The sequence below is a fragment of the Paroedura picta genome, chromosome 1 (genome assembly GCF_049243985.1).
Source record: "Paroedura picta isolate Pp20150507F chromosome 1, Ppicta_v3.0, whole genome shotgun sequence".
Lineage (NCBI taxonomy): Eukaryota > Metazoa > Chordata > Lepidosauria > Squamata > Gekkonidae > Paroedura > Paroedura picta.
Genome location: NC_135369.1, coordinates 31,040,765 through 31,065,005, shown reverse-complemented (window position 1 = coordinate 31,065,005; position 24,241 = coordinate 31,040,765). Strand labels below are relative to the sequence as shown.

At 48.8% G+C, this 24,241-nt stretch overlaps 1 protein-coding gene across 5 annotated transcripts in view; it reads right to left on the bottom strand.

The window, feature by feature from the left end:
- MSRA (methionine sulfoxide reductase A) overlaps window positions 1–24,241 on the bottom strand; it is a 228,987-nt gene that overhangs the window by 37,061 nt on the left and 167,685 nt on the right. Inside the window, exon 6 of one of the 5 annotated variants that reach the window (XM_077332128.1) lies at window positions 4,664–4,738. The exons of the other annotated variants lie outside the window; for them this stretch is intronic. Within the exon in view, the coding sequence (XP_077188243.1) occupies window positions 4,679–4,738 (60 nt within the window). The 3' untranslated portion in view covers window positions 4,664–4,678. Of the gene's footprint in view, window positions 1–4,663; window positions 4,739–24,241 lie in introns of those variants that run through there. 5 annotated transcript variants of the gene reach the window in all.

Genomic DNA, 24,241 nt, shown 5'->3' with positions numbered 1-24,241 from the left:
TTCACCTTGTCAAGGAGACCAGGGGAGGGGGACGGAATCTGACCTGTCAGGCTTCTCTGGTGGAGGGAATCAGCATGGCCTGCAGTCAGGATGTGGGAAAGTTTCTCTTTTTTGAGCACAATTGTTAACCTGTAAAATGGGGAAAGACTCACTCACCTAGGAAGGCTTTGTAAAACATTTTGCCCACTTAATGATTAGCCATCCCGTTAGACACACTTGTCTTGTTAGATGGTGTCGACTGGGATTCTTCCTCTGGGATAATTCCACTTCTTCTCTAATTTTTTATTCTGCCACTTTACAGTTTGGGTTCTGAGGGCTCATCTCTAGGATTCCCTTGGGTGGGTTTTTAGTTCCTTTAATCCACGGGTAGTCAAATTGTGGCCCTCCAGATGTCCATGGACTACAATTCCCATTATAGTCCATGGACATCTGGAGGGCCGCAGTTTGACTATCCCTGCTTTAATCTGTACAATTCCATTCTAACTAACATGCATCTGTAACATTTTAGCAACACACAACATTGCTTTATACTGAGTCAGATGCTTGGTCTATCAAAGTCTGTATTGTCTACTCTGACAGTCAGTGGCTCTACAGGGTCAGGCAGAGGCCTTTCATGTCAGCTCCCTGTTAAATAGAGATGCTGGGGATTGGTTCTGGGACTTGCTGCATGCCAGTCAGATGCTCTAGCACTGAGCCGCACAGCCCCTCTCCAAGACTTAACTGTGGTTGTATATTCTCATCCAAGAAGGCCCTGTATATCTGAGGGACCACCTCTCCCAACATGTTCCCCGAAAAAACACTGTGTTCAGCAAATACGAACCAACAATTCTTTCCCCAAATAGAATCAGCTGGCTTCGATCAGGGTCCTGGCTCTTTTTGGCCCTAGCTTCTGCCTGGTTGAATAAGTCGCATGTGGAAATCTGGACCCCGAAGGAGCTAACAAGATTCTTCAGGGTCTGTAAACAACACTCTTCTACCAGGACTATGGATGAGGCCAGGCCAAACACTACTCCTTCCTGAAGTTCAGCAACACTGGTATAGTTTTTTGCCGACCCTTGTTTTGACAGACCCTTGTAGGAAGCAAATTCAAAGGTTCATACAACCACACAGAGTCCTTAATACAAGAATCAGACAGCTGCATGTGCAACCTACAGAGTAATAGTTATTCCAGGTGAGTTGGAAAAGGTATGAAATTCTGCATTCAAAATATAACAGCTCAGCTCTTCCCTACTTGGTCTACAGATAATTAGCACCTCATTTTGATTTAAAGACTAAGCCACCAAAAATCCCAATATGTGCCCAAATAAAATTGGCAAGATTAAAAAAGGAAAAGAGATGCTTTGGAGGAAAGCCAGAGGAAATCATGCATCCTTGTCAGAGAGACTATTAATAATGTAACAAATTCACACCCAGCACTCTTCAGCCTCATGATTTTTTGATGGAAAGACACAACTAGGAAGACGTGAAAGGGTCATGCACTCCATGAGTCAGGCATTGTCTCTGCATTTGGGCAGCAAGGTGAGTGAAGCAACTGAAAATGGGTTTTAAGTCACCTTTTCTGAAAGCAGCACTAGAAACCAGCTGAATATACAGCTGAATATACCAGCTGAATGTGCCTGTGTTGAGCAAGCCACGAATCTCCAGAACAGTCCAGGAAATGTACTTCTTGAATGCACTTGATGTTCCCTGCATTATGATTAGGTCAGTCAGACTCTCTTCTCTTTTGCTCTTCTGTTAGTTATGTTGTAGCATGGCCTATACTCCATCCCTATCCCTCCCACCATCAGGCCAGCAGGCATTTCATTCTTCCAGGGCTTCTAAAACAGCAATTCTCTACTGATACGAACTATACTTAATATATGTCCTATTTCCAAACCAGCCAGCTCTGTCACTCAGTCAATGGGGCCACCAGCTTAAGGACAGGCAGTTGACAGGACAGGACATCTGTGCAGGAAATTCCCATGGGATTCAAGAAGCTGTAAAGGGCCTAGAACTAGTATATGCTTAGCAGCAGAAACTCCGCCACCCATCCTTTCCAATCCTGCCAAAGCTCAGAACTCAGTTTCTTCCTCCCAAATAGGGCTGGTTGACTGGCTATGCTGGGCTGCCAAACACACTATCATCTGGATTCCTATCCAAACCTTCTACAAAGCCTTCTACTGGGAGTCCTGTGGACTAATTTTGGGGATTCCAGGGGCTGACTGACCTATTCAAGAAGCTCTTTCCTACACTGCTCCCTTTCTAAGGTGTAGGCCAGGGGGTTTGCTCAGGTGGTCCTGGGCCCTTAGATTTGGCTTGGATGCTGGGGGAATCCTCTCGTTACAGGAGGTTACATCCCGCTAATGCTGGGCAGGGTAGATCCTGACATGGCACAATAATAGTATGTTGAAGGATTGTCAGTTGTCATCATTCAGCTGCAGAAAACTCAAGAAAAAACACCCAACACATATCCTCTTTCACTCCTCTGCTGAATTTCATTTTCGACATTTTATTAGCTTGATTGCATTGTGCTCCAAGCATTATAAATTGTGTAGTACTGTAACTGGCTTTCTGTCCTTAGAATGCAGAGCAATATAAATGTAAGTAAATAAAGTAAATTAGTCATCTTAAAATAGAAAGGATGTTGCCTGGAGCCCATCTGGCTGATGTTGCCTCACGCAATCTTCAATGAATCTTATGAAGCTTCAGGTAGACACAAGGTGACAATGTAGTTAGGAGAGTTACACAACAGAACTTCTGATGCAAGCTCATACGTCTCTCCAAGGTTTGCTTATAGTCAAAATGCCCCAAGGAGTAACAGTGATGGACTGAACTCACAGTTCACCAGAGCTCTAAGCAAAATGGAGTCCCCAGGGATTAAGATATGTCACAAAACTGGATGATTCCATCCTCTTCCATTTCATTTATTCCATCAACAGCAAAATCAGCAACAGTGTCAGGCAGATCTTTGAGGGAAAAGCGTTTTAAAGACATGGTTATAAAGATGGGCTCTTTCTCTCTTAACTTCCTGTCTAGCCTCTGTTGGTGGGGGCCCTCAAAACAGGACCTCTGAGATAGGTTTTATATCTTACACGGGAAGAGATTATTCTTCTGGTACGACTGTCTATGCCTATGCCTGAATGACATCTGATCTTAACCTAAGAACCACCATTCAAGAGGAGCTCCAAAGTTCTCTCTCCAGTAAGGAACAATGATGTCTTCTGACACTGGGAGATTGCCCAAGGTTCTGGTGAACACCAAAAGAGGAGGCAACAGACTGACTCGAATTACAGGTGTTAGGCAACAGATTTAATATCAAATGACAGGATGCTTCTCCACATATATGAAGTTTCTCTCTTCTCATAACCTGTATCAGAAATGACACACAAATTAAATCTGAAACAATTTAATCTGCTGCAATACCCAGTGCTTTCAGCAACAGCTGCAGTCATTTTTGAGATCTGTGAATATTTTTGCATAGAAATTAAAAATTATGTTTTATTTGGATTTCCAACCCAACTAGTTTAGAGGGGGGGGAATCAAGAATCATAAGCAAAATCTTTATCTTCAAAAGCTGCACTGTGTCAAAAATTCTTATGACCCTTTCCTCAAAATGTTCAGGTTCTGTTTGGGCAAGTGTCTTGGGGAAGGAAGCTCAATATAATACCCATCTTCAGCATTTATAGATAATTATAACAAACCAACAAACTTTGATGGCTAGGTGTGATTCGCCTGGATTTCTAATATAATATGGCAATCAAAATTCATCATCATGTCATACATGGCTACGGGGATAGACAGAAGAGTGAGTTTTATGAATGAATCCTAAGTGAAAGAGACTAAAGGAGTTGCCCAAGGAACCTTAGAAACCACACCAACATACGGCCAAGCTACAAGGGAAATATCACAGCTGCATAGACCTGAGATATTAATGATGCTAAATATATAATCAAACCAGCCTTACCCGGGGAGAAGGGCCCACAATATATCCTCTGGGATTAGCTACCATTTATATCTTTGCCATATCTCATTGCCCAAACCTACTACTGCAGGGAGCATGCACTTGACCAGGCAGTGGGGTGGGAAGGGATCCAGGGTGGCGTGGCTTGAAACCGGGGAGAAGCGACAGGAAGCCCGTGGGGTCGGGATCCCCGCCGACTTGGACATGGCAGGAGGGGAGGCATTCAACCCATAACTTGTAGAAGGGGCTGAGTGGGAAAAGCAAAGCAAGGCTGGGGGGGGGGCGGGGCAAGGAGGGGTGGGTGCCACCCAGCTTGGCCGCCACCTGGCCATGCAGTGCTGCAGAGGATTGGGAAAGGCGCGCCAAGGTGGGGTGAGGATGGGTGAGCTCTCTCCGGGTCGTTGGGGGCAGGTGCCAGCAGGGTGGGGCCGTGCCAGGCAGGGCTCTCAGGCTCATCTCTGTTCCCGGCAACATCCACTGGCCAAATGGCAGCCACAGGCTTCGCCAGGTTTGTGGGGGGTGGCTCCGAGGGAGGCTAGCCAATCAGGAGCTGTATGCTTTCTGATTGGGCCAGATTCAGAGGCTGGACGGTCTGGAGGAGCCGGACAGTCTCCACCCAGAAGGCTGTTTCACGAATATTAAGAGGAGCAAAAAGTGGTAAAGATTTATCTAGAAAATAATATATGCAAATGGAGGGAAAAGACTTGCCTCTAATAATTTCTATCACAGAGCTGGAATTCACCATAGCTTCCTGATGTTTCTTACATGTGTTTCCTGCCATATTATGTTGGAGTGACCCTATAGAACAAAAGGAAGCAATCGAGGGATTTGCCAAAAATATATAATTTCTCTTCTTCTTCTTTTAGGCCCAGGAAATGCAGAACATATTTTAGGATATGAGCCATGAATTCAGGGCCCAATGCTTTTGAGGTAATAAATTAAAAGGCAATCTGAACAAGAAAAACAAAAGAAATGAATAAGGTACATAAATTAAAAAGGTATACAGTTCAATCCCAAAAGCGAGACAGGCCTAAATCTATTCTCCAGGTCTCTAGCTCAGCCTCCCTAATTCAGACTACACAGCTGAAGCACAGTAGAAAACACATCTGAAGAGCCAACCATGTTATAGGGTTCATGCAACCACCTGCTATAACAGCCGGCCCTACAATGCTTTGCTTCAGCACTTCCTCTCAAAACATGAATCACAGAGAATAGCATCTCATGAATTTAGAAATGAGATGGTGAGGAGGAAATACAATTGAGAAGTAATCACATTAAAAATGATGGTAAGGAAAGAAATGGAGCTGAAGAATACTCAAAGGTACTAGCAATCAGCAAACAGAAGCATCTTTTCCATAGAACTCCATTATAGTGACCTGAGGAAGTTTCTCTGTCATGTCGCAATGGCATGGCAAGACATGTACAGCAAGACGACAACCTGCGGTTATTGATTTCAAATGCCTAAACATGGTCACCTCTTGTTTATGAACATTTATGAATATAATTACCTTCAAGGCCATTCGCGGTCAGGGCCCAGTGTACCTGAGGGACCACCTCCCTGCCTATACCCCCAAAAGAGCTCTGCGCTCCACCGCCACCAACCGGCTAATGGTCCCTGGCCCTAAAGAAGTCCGCCTGGTCTCGACCAGGGCCAGAGCATTCTCTGTCCTGGTCCCCACCTGGTGGAATGAGCTCCCGGAGTAGATCAGGGCCCTGACGGAGCTTAAACAGTTCCACAGGGCCTGCAAAAAGGAGTTCTTCCACCAGGCATTTGGTTGAGACCAGGCATAACCAACAGCGAATAAAGGGCCCCTGCTCCCCCCACCCCAGAACTCCACCGGAGCGCTCTGGATCTGTTGTGCCATTGCACTGTTGCATTGTTGTACTATTATATTATATTGTTGTGCTGTTACAACTTTATTTGTTGTATTTATTTATTTGTTGTATTATTTAAATGTTACAACCACTGTTGTTAATATTATTGTATGATTATTAGTGCAGATTGTTTCATGTATGGTTCATAAGTTCAATGTAAACCGCCCTGAGCCTCCGGGGAGGGCAGCATATAAATAAATAAATAAATAAATAAATAAATAAATAAATAAATAAATAAATAAATAAATAAATAAATAAATAAATAAATAAATAAATAAATAAATAAATAAAAAAAACAAAATTACAGAATACAGAAGTGTCACAGGATCCCTTGGGACATGGCTATAACAAGTACAACAAATAGCCCAGGCAGGAATTTGGAGAGGTCACAGAAGGTAATCAGCATGGGGAAAGAGAGAGTCATTGCAAGAGAGGATCAAGCTAGGGCAGCACATTTGTTCTCCAGGACCCTGAAGCAATCTGGAATGGAAATTAACCCAAAACAGTACAATGGCCTATGTAATGACCTTGAATCTGTCGTGGTTCGGTCCTTGGTGGCTTGGGAACGGGACCGAACCCCGCCATCAGAGGCGCCCGCGATCACGGAGGTAGGGCATGGTGATCATAGGCAAGCCGGCAGCTGGGCGCCCCACCCGATCGTTGAGGTGGCAATGGCCGCTAAAGAACCTCAATGTCCTCCTCCACCTTTTGACAAGGGCCCGGAGATGGCCCTTTGTTCCAGGAAAATGGGCCATCAGGAACCCCGGAAAACCTCGCATATGTGCATGAGTCATGATTGTATCAGCATGTTCCCTCCGCAAGTACTGGGTGGGGCAATACAGCCTAAGGAGGTGGGTTTTGTATAAAAGGGAGCTTCCACCTGGAGTTCGGTGGAAGCTCTTACTCCATACCAGCGGACTCCACGTTGCTGAAATAAAGCTTGTTCCTGTTGTATCGTTCACCAGGCCTGGCGTGACGTTTTCTTCAAAGGGGCACCCTGTTTTTTCAGTTAGCAAGCGGGTCCCCGACATCGTAAGAGCTTCCCACCGAACTCCAGGGTCGGCATCGCATCCGAGCGCTTATCGGGACGGATCCAGAGATGGCGTTTTCAAGCAACGGGGCGGTCTCGACCCCCACGAACCCCGGGAACATGAGTTTAATGTCCCCGGGAGATTTCCTCCGAAAATCGGGGGCCCAGGAGCAGCTGTCCGGGACCCCGAGACCCTCGGCAGCGGCGGCCAAGGGAAGGCGCCGGGCCATGGGTTTCCCAAGCACGGCGGGGAGCGCGCCGAGGTCTGGGGGGTTGGCCCCAACCTGGGACACCCAGCTGAGGCAGGCGCTTCGCCCGGTAGGACCTGAGGAATCCCTAGAGGACCTGCGGCGGGCCATGGCGGACTTGGCCAGGCGCTTGCAGGCAGCTGAAGCCCGTGAGCAAGCTCGGGCCGGGCCCGGAGGGACTGGTAATACAACGGCGGAGGGGATCGCGTCGAGTGAGGACGTCTCCAGCGACGAGGACGAGCCCGGTACTGGTGAGCGGGCCCCGGACCCCGACCCGGAGCAGTTTTCAGTCCCGAGTAGGCGAGACGGCCAGCGGAGAGGCGAGATAGCAGAGGATCTCGGGGGAGCGGGTGAGCCGACGGGGCGGCGAGAGCCGGACCAACGCAGGAGCGACGTGCAAGGCAGGGAGCGGCACGGCGTCGTTGGGCAAGTTGGTAGCCGGTGGAGCGGAGCAGGACGAGACGGCGGACGCCGAGAATCCCGGATCCGGAGGGGGTCGGACTACTCTCCAAAACGTTCCCCCCCAGAGCTTAAGGCGCGTTTCGACGGGACGCCGGACGACCTCCCGCAGTTCCTCCTCCACGCGCTGACGCATGCCCGGAGGTATGGAGACCGGTATGAGGACTCCGAGGACTTGGTCTGGGGGGTGGCCTCGTGTCTCCAGGGCAAGGCGGGTCAGTGGTACCTAGGGTTGGCCGAGCGCGGCGACCCGGCAACTCGGGACCTGCAGGACTTCGTGGTCGCGCTCCGCCGACGATTCCAGGACCCCCAGGCTGAGGACAAGGCAAAGAGTCGGATCAAGGGACTTCGACAGGGTACTAGGGGGGTTATGGACTATATAGACATTTTCCGGAGGGAAGCAGGCAAGGTGTTCTCCTGGAACGAGGAGACCCAAATCGAGTACTTCCGGGAGGGCCTTAACCCGAAGCTCAGGGAATGGGCCGTGATCAAGGGGACGGAAGAAGATCTGTCTACACTGGAGGGGTGGTGTTTTGTGGTCGCCAAGCTGGAAGCCAGCCTGGGTTGGGCCGCCGCACCCCCCCGGGAGGCCAAAGGCGGGTCAGCCGAGGCGCCGAGACCGGGCCCCGACAACTCTCGCCCCAAACGACCCCCCGAACCCCGAGCGGGAAAGGAGACGCCGGGAAGGTCTGTGCCTGAAATGCGGGGGGTCAGGACATTTCGCAGCAGCGTGCCAACGGCAAGGGGGGGAGGACCGCGGGCTCTCCCAGGGGGGAGGTGCGACACGCCCCCAGCAGGCACGCCGGGCGGAGGACCTCCGCAACGAACCGGGAAGCGCCCAGGCGACGGGAAACGGCCAGGACCTGCTGTAGACGGCGCCGGGCAGCAGGTCCCGCGGTGCGAGGGAAAACCCCTACAGCATGAGGCGCGACCTCCGAACGTGGTAATTTTAGAGCTCCGGAACCCGGAGAACGGACTAAGTTGGGTGGGGGAGGCTCTTTTGGACTCTGGATGCGACCACAGCATGGTCCACCCCCAGATAGCCCGGGCTTTGGGGCTACCGAAGCGCATTCGGAAGGTTCCCCTGGTTTTCGTCCAGATGGACGGCAGCCCGATTCAGGGGGGACCTTTCGGGGAGGAGGTGGGTCCTATCGCCATCCACATAGGGGACCACCAAGAGCTGCGGTGGCTGATCCAGGTCCCCGTAGCGGGATATCGGGCGGTGTTGGGCCTGGATTGGCTGAAGGAACACAACCCCGTGGTGGACTGGCGGGCGGGGACCCTGAAGTTCGACTTGACGGTGGGTGCACGGCATCGGGTCCCCCACGAGAATTCCAGCCACAAGAGGACGGCGGCGCGTCCCAGGGGAGCGGCGGCGGCGCAGCAGGAGAAACCAGAGCCCGAGGTCCCGCCAGAGTACCGAGACCTCGCAGCCGTTTTCAGCGAGCGGGAAGCGGACGAGCTACCCCCACACCGCCGCACGGACTGCGCTATCAACATCCCAGAGGGGGCGGTACTACCCAAAGGGCGCATCTACAAGATGAGTGAGGGTGAGCTCAAGGACCTCCGGGAGTTTTTGGGTAAAAATCTGGCCCGAGGTTTCATCCGGCCCGCTTCCAGTCCCATGGGAGCTCCAGTCTTGTTCGTCCGGAAAAAGGATGGGTCCCGACGGCTGTGCCAGGACTACCGGGGCCTCAACGCCATCGCAGCGGGGAACGCTTACCCCCTCCCGCTGATCCCGGATTTGCTGGCCCGGCTGGGCAAAGGGACTCTGTTCACTAAGCTGGACCTAAGGGAGGCGTACTACCGGGTACGCATCCGGGAGGGGGATGAGTGGAAAACAGCGTTTAACTGTCAATTGGGACAATTCGAATTTAAAGTGATGCCGTTCGGTTTAAGCAGGGCACCTGGGGTTTTCATGAGTCTAATTAATGAGGTGTTGCAGGACCTTCTGTTTCAGGGGGTGGTGGTTTATTTGGATGACGTCCTGATCTACAGCCAAGATCCCCAAGAGCACGTGACCCTGGTGAGGGAGGTGTTAAAGCGCCTGCTGGCAAACCACCTATACGTGAAGCTGGCTAAGTGCGAATTCCACCGTCCCTCCCTGGACTATTTGGGCTACCGCATCTCAGCCCAGGGCATAGCTATGGACCCCGAGAAGGTGCAGGCGGTGCTGGCCTGGGAAAGGCCCCGCACCCGGAAACAGCTACAAAGCTTCCTGGGGTTTGCTAACTTTTTTAGAGGCTTCATCCCCAGATACTCCTCCGTAGTGGCTCCCCTCACGGACTTGCTAGGTACCAAGGGGAGAGGTCCTCGCGCCACGCGGCCCAGCGCAGCGCTCGGCTGGAATGAGAAATCGGAGGCAGCGTTCCTGGCCCTCAAGCAAGCTTTCGCGTCTGAGCCCACGCTACTGCACGTCGACCCAACCCAGCCGATGGTGGTACAAGTCGACGCCAGCGACGCAGCAGCCGGGGCGGTTCTCCTGCAGCGAGACAAGGCGGGACAGCTGAGGCCGGCGGCCTACCTCTCACGAAAATTCGCCGAAACGGAGCGGAACTGGTCTACCTGGGAGAAGGAGGCGTTTGCGATTAAGTTCGCCCTCACCGAATGGCGGCATTGGCTGGAGGAAACAGAGGAGCCGTTCGAGGTCTGGACAGATCACAAGAATCTGGAGGCGCTCCGGCAACCGCGATCCCTGAACGCCAAGCAGATGAGGTGGGCGGAGTTCTTTTCACGGTACAATTTCAAGCTTGGTCACATCCCCGGCAAAGAGAATTTCCTCGCGGACGCCCTCTCCCGTCTGCCGCATTATGGGGAGGGGTACGCTCCCTGCACCAGGTCCGTGTTTGGTGAGGAGCAGCTGGGACGGGGGGTCGTCACTAGGCGTCGGGCCAGGGAGGAATGGGAGCCCGACCCGGCGACCGCCCCGCTCCGAGACCGCCTAGTGGCAGCCTACGGGACAGACGAGGAGCTGGCTGAGCTCCGGGACTCTTTGATTTTGGACTCCGGTCTCTGGCGGAGGGGGGAGGCTGTCTACGTCCCGGAAGGGCTACGACGGGAAGCCCTCAGCCTCTGCCACGATGCTAAGACCGCCGGGCACTTCGGTTTCGTAAAATCCTGGAAGTTGGCCCGGCGGCGGTTTTGGTGGCCCAGTCTGCGGCGGGACACAAAAGCTTACGTCAGTGGTTGTCCTGTCTGCCTGACCTGCAAGCCGGGGGTTGGCAAGCCGAAAGGTCTGCTGCACCCGCTCGAGGTCCCGACCCGGCCGTGGTCAGTGATCTCCATGGACTTTATAACAGACTTGCCTCCCAGCAAGGGGAAAACGGTGATCTGGGTGGTGGTAGATCTATTTTCCAAACAGGCCCATTTCATTCCTTGCGCCAGTGTCCCCAGTGCTTCACAGTTGGCTCGGATGTTCCTGGATCACGTGTTCCGACTGCACGGGCTGCCGGACAAGGTGATTTCCGATCGGGGCTCACAATTCGTGTCCCGGTTTTGGCAAGCTTTCCTGCGCCTGTTAGACATCGAGCAAGGGCTGAGCTCCGCTTACCACCCCCAGACGGACGGGCAGACCGAGCGGGTTAATCAAGTACTGGAGCAGTACTTGCGGTGTTTCGGTTCCTATCATCAAGACACCTGGGTGCCCCTGCTCCCCCTGGCCGAGTTCGCGTACAACAACGCAGACCACAGCAGCACGGAGATGTCGCCTTTTGCCGTCGTCTACGGGACAGACCTGAGACACTTCCCGGAGCTTGGAGAGGTCCCCGCCCGGGAATCGGCCGACCTTCGCGAGTGGGGGAAGCGTGCCGGGAGCTGCTGGAAGTCGCTGCAGGAGCAGCTCCACAAAGTCAAGGCAGCGCAGAAAGAGGACGCCGACCGGAAGAGACGACCAGCTGAGGAGATCCGACCGGGGGATCGAGTTTACCTTTCCACCCGGAACCTACGGTTGAATTTGCCCAGCAAGAAGCTAGGCCCTCGGTTTTTGGGGCCTTTCGAGGTCTTGGCCCCGATCAACGAAGTGTCGGTCAAGCTCAAGCTCCCCAAGAACCTCCGGCACATCCATCCCGTCTTTCACGTGAGCCTTCTAAAAAAAACTCCGGACGGTGACGTTTGGCACCCCGTGTTTTCCCCGCCAGCGCCCGAGGTCCTGCCGGGGGGGGAGCACCACGAGGTGGCGGATATCCTGGACTCTAGACTCCACAGGGGGAAGTTGCAGTACCTCGTGGAATGGAAGGACTTCGCTTTGGGGGACCGGGAATGGGTCTGGGCAGCGGACGTCCTTGCGCCCCGACTCACTGAACGTTTCCACAAGCGGTATCCTGGCCGTCCCGGGGGGTTGGAGAATGGACCTTTGGGGGGGCAGAATGTCGTGGTTCGGTCCTTGGTGGCTTGGGAACGGGACCGAACCCCGCCATCAGAGGCGCCCGCGATCACGGAGGTAGGGCATGGTGATCATAGGCAAGCCGGCAGCTGGGCGCCCCACCCGATCGTTGAGGTGGCAATGGCCGCTAAAGAACCTCAATGTCCTCCTCCACCTTTTGACAAGGGCCCGGAGATGGCCCTTTGTTCCAGGAAAATGGGCCATCAGGAACCCCGGAAAACCTCGCATATGTGCATGAGTCATGATTGTATCAGCATGTTCCCTCCGCAAGTACTGGGTGGGGCAATACAGCCTAAGGAGGTGGGTTTTGTATAAAAGGGAGCTTCCACCTGGAGTTCGGTGGAAGCTCTTACTCCATACCAGCGGACTCCACGTTGCTGAAATAAAGCTTGTTCCTGTTGTATCGTTCACCAGGCCTGGCGTGACGTTTTCTTCAAAGGGGCACCCTGTTTTTTCAGTTAGCAAGCGGGTCCCCGACAGAATCTTATGAATAGTAATTCCTTTTTGGTCCTGGCCCCAACCTGGTGGAATGAGCTCCCAGAAAAACTGAGGGCCCTGAGGGGGCTGTCACAATTCCGTGGGGCCTGTGAAATGCAGCTCTTCCTCCAGGCATTTGGTTGAGGATGCTTTGAACATCTAGGGCAGGAGATCCGCCTCCCCCCCCCCCCGAGGCCATCCAGGCAATGTGTACAGTGGGCGGGCTATTCTGGCCCACACCGGACTGGTGGGTTGGGAGGGAACAGAATGGAGTTATGCTGCCAGGGGAAATCCCCTGCATTTTTATTGATGATTTTTATTGATTTTTAACTGTATTTTATTGGGGTTTTATTGTAAACTGCCACAAGTTGGCTTGGCCTGAGAGTGGTGGTCAATAAATCAAAAAATAATATAAATAAAATAAATAAATGCAAAACTGTGGTGTGATGAGGGTTCTAGGACAGGGTTGCCAGGTCTCCCATCAGCAACTCTTCTTGCTAGGAATTGCCAGAAATACTGTGGTTTTTCCAAAAAGTAATATCACAGCATGGGAGGTGCTGGCACATTTCATGCCCCTGCCCAAGGCACAACATACCAAACCTTATTCTGGGATCTATCTGGACTTTAGGAATCCAGATTATACACAGTGTCAAGGCTAGTACTTAGCTTACAAAATATCTCATTCATACCTTTCCTCCCAATAAAGAGTACTTTGGCTAAGGAGTGAATGGCGGCTATAAATGGGTCCTGAAATGCGTCTGCTTTAAGTGCCAGAATGCTTCAGAAGCTGCCAGTTGTCAGGCCTCTGCTGAATTCTCAAGAAGCAGACTTACTGTTGAAGAAACTCTCTTTATTGAAGAAAGTAACAAACAAAGCATGAAATGCTTCCTTGCTAGAACTAAAGGCAAGCCTACAAGCATAACTTTTGTTTTCCCTGAGATCCCTCTCCACAATTTGAAAATAGGCTCACAAAAGAAAGTAGCAGGCACAAAAGTTTCCCAGGGAAGGGTTCTCATGTGGGAACATATACTGGAACTTAGATACCACAAAGCATTCCTAGTCTATTCATATGCAAGGTCAAAGCAAAAAAAAAAACACTTTGGGAAAAAGAAACCTGCCTGCCCTCTTGGGCCTGTGGTCTGTTGAAAAATATTAACATGTCAAGGTAGATGAGAGACCATGGGAACGGATAAACAGGTAACATCTGAACAGGTTTTTGACACCATTGTGTTGGACTTCAGTCTGTAACCAACCCCCGGCACAGCTGTGGTCTTTCTGAGGATGCTCTGTCTACACACTTTTACTCCCCAGCTGTGAGCCTTAGGGGGGAGGGCGGTATATAAATATAAAATATAAATAAATGAAGGGAGAATCCTGACGACTTGCCTGCCAATTTTGTGTGAGAACAAACAAGAGGACATTTTTAAAGACCACTGTATCTGAAAAAAGGTACAAACTGCTACACCAATAAATTTGGACTCTCACTTCCATGTTCCGTCCCCCATGTGGCTTGGCTCACTTGCGTGAGTCACATGGCCCTATCTGCCTCTGCAGTACTCAGTAGGTTGGATGTGGGGGGGGGGGAGTTACCTGAAGGTCTTGTATCCCTTCCTCTTAAGAGAGTCTACCGGCATCTTTTCCCCACTCTATGATTCTATAAATACAAGATCAAAACTGCAAGGAGAGAAAATTAAACGCCTCCCTCCCCCCTTTTCCCTCTCAAAAGTTCTCCTGCCAGTGTTTGTCTTTGAGGCACATTTGCTATCCCCCCCTCCCCTCTGGATCCTGGCTGGCTTTCAACTTTGAAAACCTGATGCAGAGAGTTACTTGGTATTCTGAAGGCGTTATTTTTAAGACGAAACAATGTAAATTTTGATTTGGATGGCAGATGGCTGGCAGTTCACTGCTTGGCAATCCAACATGGATGGTATGTTAGAAAGTCAGAGCAGCAGGTAGTGCAGGGCTCCGTTTGAAACGACCACAGATGCTAGGAAAGGCGCGGGGGAGGGGCACAAGCTGGTCAGGAAATTAAGAACAGTAGTGCGGCTCACGGGGGGAAAAGAAAGACCATAATTAGCTAAAAGTTTCTTCTACCAATCAGCACTTTAACAAACAAGCAACAACAACAAAAAAAAACCCCCGAGAGATGTAAATGATGAGAGAAACGAGAGGGCTGCATGAATCCAACATCCTTTGAACCATCTGAATTTACAGCTGTCCCAGGTATACTGTTGTCTGCTCTTCTCCACCACAGCCACTACAGTTAGAAGAAGAAGAGCTGGTTCTTATACTTTCTCTCCCCAAAGGAGGCTCAAAGCGGCTTACAGTCGCCTTCCCATTCCTCTCCCCACAACAGACACCCTGTGAGGTGGGTGAGGCTGAGAGAGCCCTGATATCACTGCTCGGTCAGAACAGCTTGATCAGTGCCGTGGCGAGCCCAAGGTCACCCAGCTGGCTGCATGTTGGGGAGTGCAGAATCAAACCGGCTTGCCAGATTAGAAGTCCGCATGCCTAACCACAATACCTAGCTGGCTCTCAGGAAATTTCTAGTCCAGCACACGTGGCAAGAAAATTCTTTTAAAGGTGTAGAATTTATGAAAGGGATAAATCCAAAATGAAGTTTTACAGACACCAGATTTTCAGAAATCAAGGTTCATATGTGGGACTTTGACTCATTGGTGCAGCACTTGAGTGGCATGCAGAAAGCTCTCGGTTCAATCCCTGGCATTCCAGTGAAAAGGAGAGGCTGGCCAGTTTAGGATTAAGAAACACCTGGAGATTCAGGGGCAGGGTACGGGGAAGGCAGGGTTTGCAGAGGGGAGGGACATCAGCAAGATATGATTCCTCCAGGGGATCTCCAGGGGAACTCACCTCTTTCAACTGGTGGTCAGTTTAATTCTGGGAAGTTGGCAACCCTATAATGATCAGGTAGTACTGAAAGACTTCTGCCTGAGACCCTGGAGAGCTTGCTGCCAGTAAACAATACTGAACTTGAGGTACTAAAGCTCTAATTCAGTATCAAGCAGTTCCATGTATTCAAATCTATTTCCCCATCTCCAGTCTATTCTGGGTGAAAGTTTGGGTTCAGACTAGGAGGCTCCCTGCTGCACATACACATGGCAAAGGGAAGTAGCAGAAAGGTCCCTGGGAAACTGCTGCGGCAGGCCTTTATAACTTTATAACCATTGGCAGTAGTATCCAGACACACTGGAAACCATGGAAATTACATGGTTCTTGATGCACTGGACGTGGCTGTGCATGCTTGCAGCAGCAACTTTGGATTAAAGCCAAGACACAGAAAATTCAAACGTCACCAACTCGAGTTATAATGCTCAATCTGGCAAGCCACTCTGATTCCTCACTCCTCCACATGCAGTCAGCTGGGTGACCTTGGGCTCATCACGGTGCTGATAGTGCTGTTCTCACAGAACGCTGATTTTCAAAGCTCTCACAGCCTCATAGGGTGTCTGCTGTGGGGAGAAGGAGGGAAAGCAATTGTAAGCCACTTTGAGACTCCCTCGGGCAGTGAAAAGCAGGGTATAAGAATCAAGTCTTCTTCTTTTTCTTCTAAATCAAGGAAGGCAGAAAGCAGTAAGAATCACCAGTGGAGAAGCCTCCAGCCCCCACAAGCACAACAAAGCCCAGAGACCCCCACCAATTCAAAGCTGAACTAATTTTCATTTGATTTTCACTGATCCATCTGAATGACTGATGGGTTTCTACACATCTCTAGAACATCTCTAGAACAGATCCAGTTAGGCTGGATGGAAGCTGCAGACAATCTGAAACCACCAACTCTCAGGTTCCAGACCTGGAACTTTTCTGCATGCAGAACTGTCCCAGTGCTTGTCCGGTCATGGGGCTAAATTCTGACATCATCTGGAAGTGGAAATTAGGCCTGCGACAAGTACTGGGACAGGCCGAATTTGCATGGGGAAAAAGTCTTAGATGGCCCATGGTAGCCTGACCTTGTCAGATCTCAGAAGCAAAACAGGGCCCATCCGGGTTAGTTTTTGGATGGCAGACAACCAAAGAAGCCCAGGGTCGCTCTGCAGAGGCAGATGATGGCAAACCACTGTATGTCTCTTGTCTTGCAAACCCTACAGGGTCACCATAAGTCAGCTGTGACTTTCCACCACCAGTTCCAGTCAAAGGATTGAGGGGGAGGGGGGGAATCAGCTGCATTAATCCAGCCCATTTCAGGACTGCAAATCTTGTCAGGACTGTGACACTCAGTATACTGGCTGCAAGCAACAAATGATATAGTCAGTGGATTCAGCAACAGAGCCAACTGTCCCAATGAGAAGAGACTCTTGGGTCATAAGCCGGCCAAGTCTCATGTATCTGTGTCTGTGAGGGCTGTTTCCTGTACTTTCAGTTCACAGTAAAAGAGTACACATACATACCATCTGGACTTGATGTTCCTTAAGGCATTATGAATTCTAATTCAGCTGCCAGTTTGGTTTATTCTTGGTGCTGCTACTAGAGATGTGAAAACCAGGACTGGAACAATTTGGGAGGGAAACCCGTTATTTCCCCAAGGATGGAAAAACTGGAAAGATTAGGGGACCACAGAAAAAGTCCAACGCAAAACAAAAACCTCCTAGGACTCCCCCCCCCCTCACCTATAATGAGTTTTTAATACAAGAGATATCACACTCAGAAAGTATAGCATGAAAAAGACTTTCTCCAGTTTTGTACTGGAAAAATTGGGAAATTTGAAGGAGCGCTGGGAAGAGGAAATCCTCTTATACTGAAGACATGTACAACATTTTCAAGAATTGTTTTTCTTTAAATGTGAACTGTTTCAGCAACAACTAATATCCTATGACGTGCTTTAGAATAATATATTATTAAAGAAAATCAGAGTCCAGTAGCACCTTTAAGACCAACAAAGATTTAATCAAGGAGCTCACGCCTTGATTAAATCTTTGTTGGTCTTAAAGGTGCTACTGAACTCTGATTTTATTGTGGTACTTCTGACCAACATGGCTACTCATTTGAATCTATATTATTAAAGAGTTCATTGTTTTTAGTGTTGTAGAATTTAGCTTAATATATACACATGATAGCAGCCCAACCTATTGTGACTCTGACCCATTATGCACGGGCCAGAATGCCCGTGCTGGCGGCGTCAGGACATCGGGGAAAATCCCCGATTATGTAAGCCCCCGCCGCCAGTGCAGGCATGGCCCGGCCCATGGCCACGGAAGGCCCATGTTATGGAAACGTGGGAACTTCCGTGGTTTCCTGGACACAACGGGCACCTGCAGGGACTGAGGTGGGCTGGCACTGTGCATAATTGCCAGCACCGGGCTTTTCAGCCCGCCCCGCCCCGCCCTACAGTGTCCCTGTCGGGACACTGTAAGCCCCTGCGGGATCCGTGGAGCTGCGGAGCTGGCAGGGGCATCCCCCTTCCCCTGCTATAACATTGGGAACAACTGGAGGAAGATATTGTATCCTGAGATCTCTGCTCTTATTCCTATTTTTTATCACCCTAATTTTCAAGCATTTAAAACTAATGCTGTGGACTCTAAAGGATATGCTGGCAAACCAATATCCTTTAAAAATATTTTAAAAATTATTAAAAGATGACACAGGAGGGCCTTATTAGACATAAATGGTTTCTCAATGATCAATTATATACTTTAAAAAAAATTAGAACAAATGAACAGACCCTTAACAGAATTCAACCAATTAACTGAAAATATAGATTTGATAGAAGCTAAATTACTATAGATGAGCCTCTTGTGGCGCAGAGTGGTAAGGCAGCCGCCTGAAAGCTTTGCTCATGAGGTTGGGAGTTCGATCCCAGCAGCCGGTTCAAGGTTGACTCAGCCTTCCATCCTTCCGAGGTCGGTAAAATGAGTACCCAGCTTGCTGCTGGGGGGTAAACGGTCATGACTGGGGAAGGCACTGGCAAACCACCCCGTATTGAGTCTGCCATGAAAACGCTAGAGGGCGTCACCCCAAGGGTCAGACATGACTCGGTGCTTGCACAGGGGATACCTTTACCATTACCTTTAAATTACTATAAAGAATGAATCAAAATCACAAGATGTCATAGTCCCATTGTATACGGCACTGGTCAGACCACACCTGGAGTACTGTGTGCAGTTCTGGAGGCCTCACTTCAAGAAGGACGTAGATAAAATTGAAAGGGTACAGAGGAGAGCGACGAGGATGATCTGGGGCCAACAGACCAAGCCCTATGAAGATAGGTTGAGGGACTTGGGAATGTTCAGCCTGGAGAAAAGGAGGTTGAGAGGGGACATGATAGCCTTCCTTAAGTATTTTAAAGGTTGTCACTTAGAGGAGAGCAGGGTGCTGTTTCTGCTGGCTGCAGAGGAGAGGACACGCAGTAATGGGTTTAAACTTCAAGTACAACGATATAGGCTAGATATCAGGAAAAAGTTTTTCTCAGTCAGAGTAGTTCAGCAGTGGAATAGGCTGCCTAAGGAGGTGGTGAGCTCCCCCTCACTGGCAGTCTTCAAGCAAAGGTTGGATACACACTTTTCTTGGATGCTTTAGGATGCTTAGGGCTAGTCCTGCGTTGAGCAGGGGGTTGGACTAGATGACCTGTATGGCCCCTTCCAACTCTATGATTCTATGATTCTATGAATAAAATATTATTAGATAAAGAACAGCCAATGTATTTTTGCCATAATGATGAAGATTTGTCAGTCCTGACCCTCAAACATCTGTAAGCAGCCTAATTTCATGGCCACATAAGCATTAAGGACAGATTTTGTATATTTTTAAGAAGCAACACTAGCAGCAGCAGGAAACCACTTCTGCCATTGATCTATTTTAATAACCATGTGCCATACATCAATATACTTTGAAAAAATTCAGCCACCTACCACCTGCTAGATTTTCTAAACTAAGCTATCCCATAGTGACTAAGCTTAATTTTAAGCAGCTTTGGGTCAGTGAGGTGATCTTAAATATAAGATGACAGTCGACAAGAACGAATGTTATGTAAGTCAGATTGCTTGGAAACCAGCCCACAAGAATGCCATTAAGGCATATATTTGTTTCTAATAATAATTAAAAACAGTTTTGATCTTAAAAAAGGGACTGCAGGAATAGAAAACCTGTGGGCAGAACTGAAGATGGGAAAGCAGGTGGGCAAGGATCCCAAATGTTATATCAGCATCGCTGTACCTTTCTTTCCTTCCAAAAATTATTTTCTTTTCCTTCTGTTTCCCCTGACTTAAAGGGAACTTCAGGACGTTCCTTCAGGAGTAAACATATGTGTGAGCATATGAAAGTTTCTCGCACAGAGTCCTTGTTATTTCTGCAGAGACTGCAAAATGCCAAGGTATTAGTTATTTTAATAGTTACTGAACTTTCCCCCTTCTCTATCCTATGGGCTCAAGGGATTGTAATGAGCTGTTTTATTTCTTTGGGTGTTAATACCATGCTTTTTCTCCTCGATGGAGACCCAGAGCATTTTACAATCCTGTAAAACAGGGTTGGACTTTTAACTGATGTTCATCAAGTGTCTTCTGGGCAGGAACAAATTGGGACTGCATCTATGCAGGCCTGCTGCTGGAAAAGAACTGTGCTGCCTTACCAGGCTGTACCCCAAGAGTCTGAGAAGAAGAGGAGTTGGTCTTTTCAGTCTTGGCCCTGACCTGGTGGAATGACCACACCTGGAGTACTGTGTGCAGTTCTGGAGGCCTCACTTCAAGAAGGACGTAGATAAAATTGAAAGGGTACAGAGGAGAGCGACGAAGATGATCTGGGGCCAAGGGACCAAGCCCTATGAAGATAGGTTGAGGGATTTGAGAATGTTCAGCCTGGAGAAAAGGAGGTTGAGAGGGGACATGATAGCCCTCTTTAAGTATTTGAAAGGTTGTCACTTGGAGGAGGGCAGGATGCTGTTCCCATTGGCTGCAGAGGAACGGACACGCAGTAATGGGTTTAAACTTCAAGTACAACGATATAGGCTAGATATCAGGAAAAAGTTTTTCACAGTCAGAGTAGTTCAGCAGTGGAATAAGCTGCCTAAGGAGGTGGTGAGCTCCCCTTCACTGGCAGTCTTCAAGCAAAGGTTGGATACACACTTTTCTTGGATGCTTTAGGATGCTTAGGGTTGATCCTGCGCTGAGCAGGGGATTGGACTAGATGGCCTGTATGGCCCCTTCCAACTCTATGATTCTATGATTCTATTATGACCTCCTGTGAAAGCTGGGGGCCCTTATGGAACTTTCTCAGTTGTGCAAGGCCTATAAAACAGAACTCTTTTGCAAGGTCTTTGGTTGAGGCCAGCGCAGTTAAGATCTGGGCCCCACCCTGAGACAGCCAGGCCATCGGGCTACCCCTTAGGCATTACCCAAAACACCTGTAGAGCTGGGGGAGGGAGTCTATTTTATCGCCGCCAGGGGAGGGTTTTATCTGGTTTTATGATTGTTTTATGGGAATTTTATTGATGTTACCCACCATGAGCCACTGTGTGGGAGTGGCAGGCTACAAATTGGGTAATAAACAAAGAAACAAACAAATAAATAAAAAAGGCACTCAGTGAATATAAGTTACTGGTAAGTGCAACTCTGTTTTCATCTTGGTCATCTGTACAGTCCCACATTGGGATACTAGTAAACTACTTACTTGGAGTGAGTGTGGTATTCCATATGGGGTTACTAGAACAGAGAATGCTCACCACTTTCCTCTTTTTTGGCATGTAGGTCCAGCACATCATACCTTATGAAAGTATCAGCTGAAGGCCAAGTCACTGCTCTACAGTTCTCCAAAAGAGGGATCCCGCTGATAAATGCTGTGTAAGACGCCTGGGCCCTGGTAGAGTCAGTGTGAGCATCAAGCAGATAGGAGAGACAGACATGTGAATAGCAGAACTTTACAATTGAGACAATCCACCTAGAGCTCGTCTGGAGGGAAGCTCTCTTGCCCTTATTCGGGCCAGCTTAGTAAATAAAAATAGCAGGATCCTTTCTGAACAACCCTGGCCTCTTTAAATAAAACAACAAAGCAACTGAAGAAGCAAGAGCTAGAAAGAACGGACTCCAAAAGCTATGAGGAAGGAACTGAGGGAAAGAGGCATGGCTATGCTGGAGCACATGACCAGTTTAGTGGGAATGGACTTCTCAGCTCTCATGCACAGCGCCCTTAGCTAGAAATTTCTCTCTGGCATAGATGCAACCCAAATGTGAGACTGCACAGACTGAAGATGAATTTAAAGGGCATGATATTCTGCTCAAGGCCACTCCAGTGATACTTATATGCCGCTTTGTAGTTACAGTAGACGTTTTCTTCCTGTATGATAAAGCTGCTAAAAGTCTACAGGGCAAATAACATGATTTTTAACATGTCATGCCTGGGCTCCTCCACCTGCCTTTGATTCAGACAGTCACAGCTGCCAAGGACACGATTTAGATTGGAAAGAAGACACAGGGGGAGAGGGGGCTTCAGTTTCTTTTCCACTCCATTTTCCTGATCTGATCTGACCTCCTCGTCTTCCTACCTGGCTGCTGGCTCAGGAGATGCCCTGCCACTCTGCCGCCGGCTCACCTTTGGTGCTCTCTAGCGGCCGCCATGGCTGGGGCTCCCCCTCGGCATGGCACTGTGCAGCTGCTGCTGGCAGCACCCCCCAGCGGGCGGCGGGAAGTCAGGGTTGCTGGTGGGAAAACAAGTGCAGCAGGGGCTCAGGCAGGGGCCTTCGGCAAAAGACTACCCCCTCAGGCCTCAGTAAACTTGTCAAGTGTTGACCAGTCCCCAGTGATAAAAAGACTGACGACCACGGTTTTACATGATTGATGTTTTTATGATCTGATGTTTTATTATCTATATGTTGCGATCTGCTGCTGGCAGTGGAGGTATATAAATAAATGAATGAATGAATGAATGAATGAATGAATGAATGAATGAATGAATGAATGAATGAATGAAATAAGTATCAAATGAAAAATTGTTCTGTCATCCCAGATGCCCTGAATTTTTCACATTTGCATTTTGTATTAAATGATAGGATCTTCATGGGAAAATTGTGAAGGTGTGATTACATTCGGTTAGTATTATTTTTCTTCTGTTTTAAGGCTTACTGTGATTTACACACCTGGTGTTTCTATCACACCCCTACAGGGAAACTTTGAGTGAAACTGGAGGAGATCCATAAGGTTGTGATAAACCTCACCACAAAACTGTGATTCTCACCATGGTCTGCGCTTGCCCGTGAGATTCTGCTAAAATACCTCTGCGGGATGTTTGATTTGCTTTGCTGCTATGAAATCCATAACAATGCTCTGCACCTTTTCTTCACAAGACAAAAATACCAAGATTTCCAAGTTTCTGGGTTTCGGGAAGGGGCGGCGGCAATCACAGCAGCCAAATAGGAGATATGGAGCAAAACAAAACAAAATTGTTTCTTGTCCAAAAGTAGGTTAAGGAGCAGTCCATGTGGATAAATAATAATCAATTCTGGAAACATTTGTTCAAAACCAATAATCAAATTTAAACAACAGCAGACTCATTCAGTACCTTATTTATTTAAGTTATTAATTAGCTGCTCCTCTGTGGATAAAACCTGAAGAGGCTCCAATAAAATTAATAAAATCAGTATGATCTCAGCCATAGATCTCTTGAATGATGCTGGGAAAATCTCCAATCCCCTCTAAATTTGGAAGGTTAATTACCAGCCTCATAGATTTGTCCCTTTGCAGCCTAAAATTCTGCAGAAATTATAACAATCCTCCTAGTTGCTCAGAACAGAAGGATCCATAACTGACCACTGGAAGTATGCCTTCTGGGGAAGGAATAAGATGAGAAACTAGAAGAAACAGATGGCTTAAGCAGGAAAACCATGGCTCCTACCACCCAAGCAGAAAGCAAACCTTCACCATCAATCATGTTGAAAGGGTACTTGCTCCTAAGAAGGCAGTTTAGTAAATCCAGTACTTCTAAATGGCTCTAAGGTACAAATGCTTAATTGTTGAGCTTTCAGTATTGGGTTGCAGGTATAATATATCTTTGCAATGGCCATCACACCATGGAGTTCAAACCAACACCCCACGGCACTATAAATGGCAGCAATTCCCAATTTGAGCTGAACAAATAGGTTAAGGAGGGACTAAGGTCACTTTTTAATTCTTGGATTTTCCTTTATTTTGCAAGAGGGGATGTGTTTTATTTTGTATTTGCTTGGCTCTTCCCTCCTGGAAGGCCTGGAAAAATCCCAATATGACCTTATAGTTAACGTTAAAAATATAAATTACAACCAGAAACTAGTAAAATGGCAATGGCTACTAACTACTGAACATCACTCAATCCAATACAAACTCTCAGCCAATGATAGTCTAAAGAGTCTGATGTTCTCTAGGATAACTTTCTTCACCTTCTCTATTCACATGCAGATTTCAACCTTTCTTCCTGCAGAAGAAAGAGAGCCAGTTTGGTGTAGTGGTTAGGAGTGCGGACTTCTAATCTGGCATGCCGGGTTCGATTCTGCGCTCCCCCACATGCAACCAGCTGGGTGACCTTGGGCTCGCCACGGCACTGATAAAACTGTTCTGACCGGGCAGTGATATCAGCGCTCTCTCAGCCTCATCCACCCCACAGGGTGTCTGTTGTGGGGAGAGGAATGGGAAGGCGACTGTAAGCCGCTTTGAGCCTCCTTCGGGTAGGGAAAAGCAGTATATAAGAACCAACTCTTCTTCTTCTTCAACTGTAATTGCTCAACTTTGCCTACATCTTAGTGATTTTAGAGGCTGAAGTAGCTGTTGGCAGAATCCCTGGCATGACGACTCTCTGTATGATATAAGCACCGCTGCTTAAGGAAGAGGTGTGGACCGCTTGTCATATGAACATAAACC